This window comes from Bubalus bubalis, chromosome 4 (assembly GCF_019923935.1).
Source record: "Bubalus bubalis isolate 160015118507 breed Murrah chromosome 4, NDDB_SH_1, whole genome shotgun sequence".
NCBI lineage: Eukaryota > Metazoa > Chordata > Mammalia > Artiodactyla > Bovidae > Bubalus > Bubalus bubalis.
Window position 1 is genome coordinate 46,298,444 of NC_059160.1, and position 9,671 is coordinate 46,308,114.

At 49.2% G+C, this 9,671-nt stretch overlaps 1 protein-coding gene across 1 annotated transcript; it reads right to left on the minus strand.

Annotated features, from left to right (window-relative positions):
• Nucleotides 1-309: 309 nt before the first annotated feature.
• On the minus strand, nt 310-7,842 carry LOC102412894 (apolipoprotein L6). The gene is given in 6 exon segments (XM_044941369.1): nt 310-1,278; nt 1,888-1,986; nt 2,973-3,798; nt 5,495-5,579; nt 6,513-6,642; nt 7,670-7,842. Coding segments are annotated over 5 exon segments (1,116 nt in total). The 5' UTR covers nt 6,607-6,642; nt 7,670-7,842; the 3' UTR covers nt 310-1,266.
• Nucleotides 7,843-9,671: the final 1,829 nt, after the last annotated feature.

Sequence of the window (9,671 nt, forward strand, 5' to 3'; positions counted from 1 at the left end):
CACCCCCATCCTCTCTGCATGCTGACTCAGAGCGCTAATAAGGATTCAAGTTTATGTCAAGGTGTTTTCTCCCAGATTGCACTGAGCTGGATGCTGCATATCTGCACCCAGATGGAGTCCTGGATTTTATTCAGGCGACGCTTATTTCGTGGCTCAACAACCCAAAACTCAGAAATGTGTCCAGGCCAATAAGCCTCAGAGGTGAATCTCCAGTCTCCATTGTCTGATTCTTTCTTTTCTTTCATTCCGAACTTTCCACAAAACAAAAAAAACCCCCTAGTTTTGTGAATACAGTATTTTATGCAGGTATTACTATTGATAATATTTATTCAGAACTTGAACAGTGCTCATGCACACTTAAAGAACAATATTAAATGGGGTGAAAGCTGTTTACTTACTGTTAGGCTCATGAAAAAATTATAAAAAGGGAATGACAGCAACAAAAGCAGGAACCACAGCCTGGGAGACAACTATTTAAAACCCCTAGATCATAAGAGCGTCCCCATAGCCCATCTTAGCAACCAGCGCCAGCACAGGCACGTGAACCAGGCCTGGTCAATCAGAGTGGGTCTCTAGACTTTGCCCCGCCCCTTTCCACGTGGGAGCCCCCAGCCAGCAGCAGGCACACCTGCGGGTGATGAGGCCACGGGTGGCTGAACCTGATGGAAGTCTTTCTGAGAAATGGAAAGACAGATGCCTGATGACATCATTTTAATCCCCTGGGTACACACACACACACACACACACACACACACACACACACACACACCCCTGAAGCTCACTGTTCCCTTAAGGTTTTAAAGTACATGAGCCAATAAATTCTTTTATTTTGTATAAGTCTGTTTAAATTGGTTTTGGCCACTTAACAGTGATGACTAATATATATCTAATTAAAAGGTTATAGGTACAGTCAAAAGAACAGTTTGTAACAACAACAAAAATGTCTATAAAAACGCAGGGAAACATGGAATGGTAGAAAATATTCCTAAGTGAAAACAGCAAAATGGAAGGTTATAGCTCTGCAGACAAATGAGGGAATTGAGAATGAAAAAGAAAGAAAACTCAGTGGGTTACAGGAAAAATCTATTTTACAATGCAACCTTGAAGAAGGGTCTCCAGCAGGCAGTAACGCCCAAAGCAAGAAAAGCACAGGAAGAAAATTCTCCAGCAAAATAACTAGCAGTTGTCAGCCTTGACTGGGGCACTATTTTCTTCCCTTACTTTCCTGAATTTTAAAAGGTTGTGCTGAACGTCCATGCATGACTTCTAAAATAGCAGCTGAAACACAGAAAAGAAAAAAAAAAGATGTAAGATGGGTGAACTGGGAAGTGAGAAGAGTTCTTACAGGTTCCGAGGTCCTGAGGAGCTCCAAGAATTTGCACTTGGTGAGGAGGACAGAGGGGCCCCTTCCTAATGCAAATCTGGTTGAGCAGGTTCCAGTGACATCCTTTTTTTGTGCAAACCTCCAGGAACTTCTCTGGCAATTACTGCCCAGGCGAGGGAGGGGAAGGACAGAGAAGGGCAACCCGACCTGAGTTGATACACAGAGAGAACACAACATACCCTCCATCTCAGAAGCCCTTGTGTCTGATGTCAGCACTTAACCTAGAGCCTGGCATCAACAATGCAAGAGAGTAAGTGTGAGGGGAGGAGACACTGGAGTCCAGGGAGTGAGTTTCATGCCGGAAGGAAGAGTGGGGACCGACTGACTCCCACTAGCAGACACTGTGGCACTCACCAGCTGCCAGTGCCCTGGTGACCCTTGTGGGCCTGCCAGCTGGTAAGTCTCCAGGCACTGCTTCTGCCAACCCTGCCCACCCCCTCCCTGGTCCCCGTTGATTCCCCTCAGAGACCCCAGGTTCAATTGCCTTCATCTTCCCCTGTCACCTGAGATCCAGCATCCCCACGCGTGGTTGGTGGCATAGGCACAGTCCCCATGGTTCCTTCCAAAGAGGAGCTTATAGGCTTTTTTTCTTGCAAGAGTTTCTGAAAAAAAAAAAAAAAAACACAAAAACACCAAGCAGAGTGAAGCTACCGGGGCAGCTCAGGTTGGAGATCCAGGCCCAGGCTCCCAGGTCAGGCTTCTCAGCTGTCATTCTGACTCCCTCCACATTGCTGCAAGCATTTGGCAAGTTATATAAGCTCCTTATGAACACCGCAGTCTGGGAGGTTAAACAGAAGAAATGTATTTTCTCATAGTCGTGGAGGCTGCAAGCCTACATTCAGGTGCTGGTCGGTTGGGCTCCTGGTGAGGACGCCTCCTGGCTGGCAGACATGGCCTTTCCTCTGTGCCGGTGTAGGCAGAGGAGAGCGCCCCCTGTGTTCCCGCCTCCTCTTATAAGGACACCAGTCCCGAGGATTACAGCCCCAGTCCTACAACCTCATTCAACCCCAGCCACCGCCACCCCCACCACAGATCCCAGCAACAAAAAGTCACCTTTGGGCTTAGCACTTCTATGTATAAAGGGGGATACATTTCAATCCCAACACTCCCTGGGACTCAGTGTCCTCTTCTGTACCGCTGGGAAGACCCTCTTCCCAGTACATTGGAAGTCAAGAAGCACTGATGGATGTTATGTAGCAACTTGGATGGGACGGGAATTTGGGGGAGAGTGGGTACATGTGTATGTACGGCTGAGGCCCTTTGCTGTCCACCTGAAACTGTCACATAGTTAATCGGCTATACTCCAATACAAAATAAAAAGTTGTTTTTCTAAATGAAGAAAAGTTAAAAAACAAAAAGAAGAAGCATTTATGGGAAAACAGAAGGCATGACAGGTCTGTCCAGAACAGTGTCAAGACGCACTTGATGCTGTTTGGATCTCCAGACGCCCCGCATCCTCGGGCATAGGCAGGCACGCTGTACACACACTGGCTTTCTCATCACCCCTCCCATAGGCCCCAGTGCCCAGAAACCCAGTTAAAGCTTTCCCCCCGCTCTGTGCCACCCACGAGAGACCACACAGCCTCACCCTCTGCTGCAGGCTCTCGTAGCGCTGGGTGAGTTGTGTCAGCTGCCTTTCCAGCTCCCGAGCCTGGGCCCTTAGCTCTTCCGCAAGCTCTGTTCTGGCTCCCTCCTTCAGCTGCTTCCAGTCCTTGAGGAGGGAGGCCAAGTCCACGCTGAGGGAAAAGCCAGCCATCGCACTGCCCAGCAAGTGAGCCTTGGTTTTCATCACCAGCGTGGTACCTTCAAAGGCCCTTTGCACCTGCCTGCTCCTTCGGGCTGAGATCTGGCCAGTGGTCAGGAGGCGCTTGGAAGCAGTGGCCAGGCGTGGGTCGGCCTTGGTGATCTGAAAGGCACGGATGCTCTTCTGAACACCCTCGATGGCACTTCTACAATTCTGAATCACCTTTCCAGCGGCCATGATGTAGTCCACCCAGGCTCACCTGACTTTTCGGCCACAGGAGGGCATTAGGCTACCGACCTGAGCTTGGGCTTCTTGACTATGAAAACGTTCCAAAACATTGGTCAAGATACTGGTGACCTCCCCTGCTGTCCCCAAAACTCTACCTGCAGTGGAGAGCGCCAGGCTTCCCCCTGCTGTCGCCGGAGCAAGGACTAAGCCCAGGATGCTCATGGCTCCGGAGACCACAGTGATGGAATTGGCCACCACGCTGGTCTTGGTGAGAGTTTTGTGTGTTGTGTCAATGTGGTCTGCAAGGGCATGGAGCTTCTGGATGTCCATGTCCAGCCCCCCTTTCAAGTTGGGAAACTCTTCCAAAAATATTCTTTCTTCAGCTGACAGGTCACTGTCTTGCGGCTTCACATCGTCACATGGAAGAATGTCATCCATGTCCCTGTGGATGAGTGAAATAAAGATTTCCAGTCCCCCAGATGGAAAAGCCAAATTTGCAGCCAACCCCACGTGGTTTCTGGATCTTCTTGCCACTCCAAACTTTACATTCTCCTTGCATCTTCCTAGCATCTCTGTTACCTCTAACCCAACTATTAATAAGAAAAGTCCCAGAGCATCCTTAGGAGCTGCTAATTTGCTTCAGAGAAGAAACATATAACAGGGGCATCTGGAAGGAAATGAGAGAAATGGAGCCTTGGCCAAAGAGACGGAGGAAACGATTAGTGTCAAGGGACTTTTTCAACCTTGTTCAAAGAGGCTAGAAATGTAACTGAGGTGGGGCAGCGGGAGATGCTAAGATCCGAGCCACGATCAGGAGCCTGGGACTAACTGGGGGCAGGGAAAGGTCTGAGGAAAGTAGGAGGAAGGGAGACCAGGTGCTGGGCGGGAGGTTGGGAGCCCTGTACACGGAGGGGCGAGTCAGCGGGAAGGGGCACCGTACTGTATAGCGCACCCTTCACTTGGAAGACCTTGAACTCGGTTACTGCGCTGTGCCTTTGTTTCTCTCAGGAGTTGCGCACTGAGAGGGCTGAGATAAATGATCGCTAATGTTCTGACTGTTCTCCTTGGCACTTGGCTGGCTTTCCTCCCTCTCTTAAGCAGATTGATTCTTCACGGGAGAAGTCAGGGACAAGAGGACCCCTTCCCCTTCCCCTCCCCCACCCACTCCGTGTCCTTAGGCAGTACCGAGGGATCTTCACCGGCTTGGCTGAGTGTGGCCTCCTCCATGGGAGAGCAGTCTGGGGGGTGAGGAAGAAAGCCTGCTCCCTCAAGTGCTTTCCTCAAGCTCAGGGCCCTGGGTGCGACTCCTTCAGGGCGAGCTGAGCAGGCCAGGTGAGGCCCACAGGAGGATATCAGAGCCAGAAGGAGCCCTGGGGAAGATCTAAGCTTCCTCCTTTACTTTTCTGTGGTGGAAGCAGAAGCCCAGATGGAACGTGAAAGTGTTAGTCACTGAGTTGTGTCCAGCTCCTTGGCATCCCGTGGACTGCAGCCCACCAGGCTCCTCTGTCCATGGGATTCTCCAGGCAAGAATACTAGAGTGGGCTGCCATGGACAGAGGAGCCCGGTGGGCTACAGTCTATAAGGTCGCGGAGTCGGCCACGACTGAATGGCTGAGTATGCATGCATCCTACGTTAGGCAACAATGCCTCCTGACACAGAGAGAACTACAATCTAATTCTGTTACACATGTGTAGCTCACCTGATTCCCTCAGGAGATATTGGCTGATGGCCTGTGTGGGGCTGACGATGCTATGTCTGCTGATGAACGCACGCTGGGGCTTAAATTCATGAATGAGGCAATGTTAAAGGGCTTTTTTGGTGATACATTAACCTCACAGAGGTGAGGTCCAAGGGGGCAATTTCTGCCCTCCCGGGGTCAGGTACCTAACAAGAACTTGACTTGTGCTCCAAAATAGTGTAAAACATGGAATAGTTTTCTCCCAGGGACATATCTTCACATACATAATGGAGACCAGTGAGAAGACAGGCCTCATTTATGGCTGTTCTCTTGGAACCCATTTGTCACATGTCGTGAGAATGCCTAAGCATTTCTGTAGAAGTCGCCCTTTTCCCAGGGACACAGGGCTCTGGATTACCTTTGCAAACTGACACCAGTCTTGCAGGCTTTCCCTGCCTACCTGTCCAGCAGGTTCTGTGGCACCAAATCCATGCTCATTTTGTCCATGGGAGAATGAGAGCCGTCACCATGACTCAAAGGGTTTTCTGGGTGAAGACACAGAAAACAAGTTTACTGCACGGCCCATGAAATTGTATGAAATTCAAGTGTGGGGACTTCCTTGGCAGTCCAGTGGTTAAGGTTCCATCCACGCTTCCAATGCAGGGCACACAGGTTCAATCCCTGGTCGGGGAACAAAGATCCCACCTGCTATGGGTTGTGGACAAAAAGATTTTTAAAACTTCAAAAAAGAAACTCAAGTGTGGAGGGATTTTAGATGATGCAAAATCCACATAATAATGACATAAAGGACTAAATATTTGAAAACTGTTGTTTTTACATTATATGTTTAGGTGAGCTTATATAGGATAAATACATGAAACAAAGTCCTCAGCTTGATAAATTTTGATGTCACACATCCGAGTCATCACCACCCAGATCGAGATAAAGGACAGAAGGTTTCCTTAACCCCAACCCAGTCAACATGCACCCCACCACACGGGTGATCACTACTCTGATTTCTATAACCTTTAATTTGTTTGCCTGGTCTTGAATTTCACGTCAATGGCGTCAGTTGTTTGGTTTCTTTCACCCAACACAATGTGAAATTCTTTCATGTTGTCATGGTTTTAAAAACATTCAGTAGCTTCAAAAAATGAGAGGGCTTCCCTGATGGCTCAGTGGTAAAGAACCTGCCTGCCAATGCGGTAAACACTAGTTCATCCCTGATCGGGGAAGATCCCACCTGCTGGGGAGCAACTGAGGCTGTGCCACAGCTACTGAGCCTGAGCTCTAGAGCCTGGTGACTGCAACTACTGAAGCCCGCACGCCCTCGAGTCTGTGCTCTGCAACAAGAGAAGTCACCGCAGTGAGAAGCCCCCATTAGCCGCAGCTAGAGATAAGCTCTCGCAGCAACGAAGACCCAGCACAGCCCCAAATAAATAATGCTAGAAATACACTACAAAGCAAATGTCAAGCACCTGGGAAGTGGAGGAGCCCCATGTGATTCCAGTCAGTCTCGAGCAGTGGATCTCCATCAGGGATGAGCTTTCTAGTGGTGATGCCCATAGACATTCAGCAGTGGGCATCAGGGGACACTGCTCCTGGCGCCTAGTGGGTAGAGGTCAGAGATGCTGCTAAACACCCTACCATGCACAGGATGGCCCCCACAGCAAAGAACAGTCCAGTCCAAACCGTCAGTGGTGCTGAGGCTGAGAAACCCTGGAGGAGCCCCAGTCTTTACCAGCAGCTCCTGAAAGCTCCCCCATTTTCCCTATTATTCCTACTAAATGAAGAGCTAAAGTGACAGCAGGGAGCCCTGTGGTCCTACCAGGTCCCATCCTTTCACCACTGACCTTCTCTCGGGAGATGTCAGAGGATGTTATGTTGGGAGAGGGATGGAAATGATGGGCGAGGATTAGAGAAGTCATTTTCATATGACAGCTGATATGTATGAGACTTTCTTTGTTGTTTGGGGAGCCTTCAGCTATGCCGTATTCTGTCCCTTCCCCTCAAACCAATTCCCTCATATACACCATTGATGTCAGAGAAGTTGGATACTCTGGAACACAGCTTTGAGATAATCCCCTTAATCTTTATCACCAACCGGTGCCCCTCAAACTCCCTAAATAAGCGTACAACCCAAGAAACACTGCAGGTGGCAATTTTGAGACAATTCATCTGGCATCTTTTCCTATAAACATGATACCCCTAAACTGCTCTTGTAGACAACAGCTAGGGAAATGCCTTGGCCCGTGATGTCGCCTATGTTCTGGGGTCCAGGGCCTCTCTCTCTCTCTGTCTAGGATCCAAGGGTCCCCAAACAATGGAGGGGAAGATGCAGTTTGGTTGGTCTAATCACATGCTTAGTCATGTTTTTATTTAAACTTCAAATGACCTCTGAGGGAGAGATTTCTATCCTGATTTATCAAGTAAAGAAGCTGAATTTCAGACCCAAGCTGACTCTAGGAGCTGGCCGGATGGGGATTTGAACGGGATGGGGGTTCCTGACAGTAACTCTTTTTCCCAAACCAACTGCAGGGGCAACCTCTTGGGCCCATTGTCCTTTAGAAGTGAGGCCCTAGAGTAGCCCTCCTCCTGGGTCTCCTGGCCCACCTGCTCTCAGTGAAGCACTCACCGTGGCCTCAGGTCCCAAGGGCCTTCCTTCGTCTCCCCTCCAGGGGCCTCGGATCCACCGGAGGGCTGTGAGCGTCTAGGCTGCAGGAGGACAAATACACAGTGCAGAGTCTCCAGCTGGCTTTGCTCATCATGGGAAGGACCCGAGGCTCTAATTGCAAAACTGGATTTCAAGTTCAGTGAGGCAGGCACAGAAGTGTCAATGCCAAAGCAGCTCTTGGGTTGGGGGGGGTGCGGTGGGGGGAGACCCCCTGGGGCTTATTGAGCAATGGCTTGCACTTTTACTTTCCTTTCTGCTTCTTTCTCTATGTGCAATGAGGGAGCTAGCTGAATCTGAGTCAGGTCCGGTCTCGCCTCTCCTGGGCCCAGCAGTTCCAAGAGCAGAGCGAGGGTGCTTACGTCCTGCAATGACTCTGAAGTCAAGCAGACCATCTGGAGCTGTGTCACTGTGAGCCGCTTTCTCAACTGCCTTTGGCCTTGATTCCCCATCTGTGAAATGGGTATTTAGTAAAACAGCCCTTGTGGCAGAGAGCCATTGTGAGGAGCCCAGGAGCAAATGAGGCGACGCCCAGCGTGGAACCAACACCTAACAAATGTGTCCATGGTCCTGCCATGAGAGCCCTCTGCCCTCTGAGGAGGGGGTTGACCTCAAAGTCTAAGACCTCTTCTGTGACTGTGAAACGCAAAGGCTCTGGAAAACGGAAACGTTTTTTCATAATTCATTTGGTGGTAAAACCTGACCTGAGCTGGAACAAGTGTATAGTTTTGATGTATCCACCTTCTAAATATTCAGTTTCCCTGCAGAAATATACCTAATGTTTGAACAAGGAGGGTGTTTGGGGCTGATCTCAGGGTTTATATATATATATATATATATATATATATATAATTGTATTTATTTGTTTGTTTTTGTCTGTGCTAGGTCTTCATTGCTGTGTGGGCTTTTCTCTAGTTTGGCGAGTGGGGGCTCCTCTCTAGCTGGGGTACATGAGTGGCTCATCGCAGTGGCTTCTCTTGTTGAGGAACACAGGCTCCAGGCACATGGGCTTCAGTAGTCGCGGCTCCCAGGCTCTAGAGCACCGGCTCTGTAGTTGTGGCTCATGGGCTTAGCTGCCACACAGCATGTGGGATCCTCCCACCCAGGGATCAAACCCTGGTTCCCTGCATGATTCTTTACCACTGAGCCACCAGGGAAGCCCGGGTCTCAGTTTATAACAACCCATGTTGTGTTTGGACTGCTCCTGGGGTCCTCATGCTAACAAGATGCCCTTCAGCAATAACCATCAAAAAACTTAAAAATAAATAAAGGTTTAAGACTTATGTGTTAGTAGCTCAGTTGTGTCCAACTCTTTGCAACCCCATGGACTGTAAAATTACATAAAATTAAAAAAATTTAATTAATTAAATAAAGGTTTATTACTTACAAGACCTGAGGGGGGGGGCGGCGCGTGGTTAAGAGGGGAATGGAGAAAAGACAGAGCAGAAGAGCCTGGGGTTCTGCTTTTACTGGGGTCAAAGGTGGGGGCCCTGAGTCTTCAAGGGCTCCCTCTTTATTGGTAAATTTAAACATAAGAGGGGAAATTGAAGGCACGGGAGCAAGTGGCCCAAATGGTCAGTGATTAAAATCAACCAAAAGCTCTAAAACCAAGGGGCCTCCATGGGGAAGGCAGCTGGCTTTTGACTGAGTGCTGGGGCTACCAATGTGTTTATTTAAGATCACCATCTTCAAAGCGGATGCCTCGGCAATCAAAGATTAAGTCAGGCTCTTGCATTACAAACAACAAAACCCCCAGGTTTAGGGTTTACTCTACAAGAGGGCTTCAGGGGGTGTTGCATAATATATAATGTCTGCACCTTTCCAAAATCCCCCAAATTGGAAACTGAAATGCTTCTGACCCCTTTGACTTGAGATTGTGATCCTGATGCTCCCTCCCATTTTACAAATGAGGAAACTGAGACCTCAAGAGGGTGGGGTGGTTTGCCCCATGGTCATATCGCTAAGA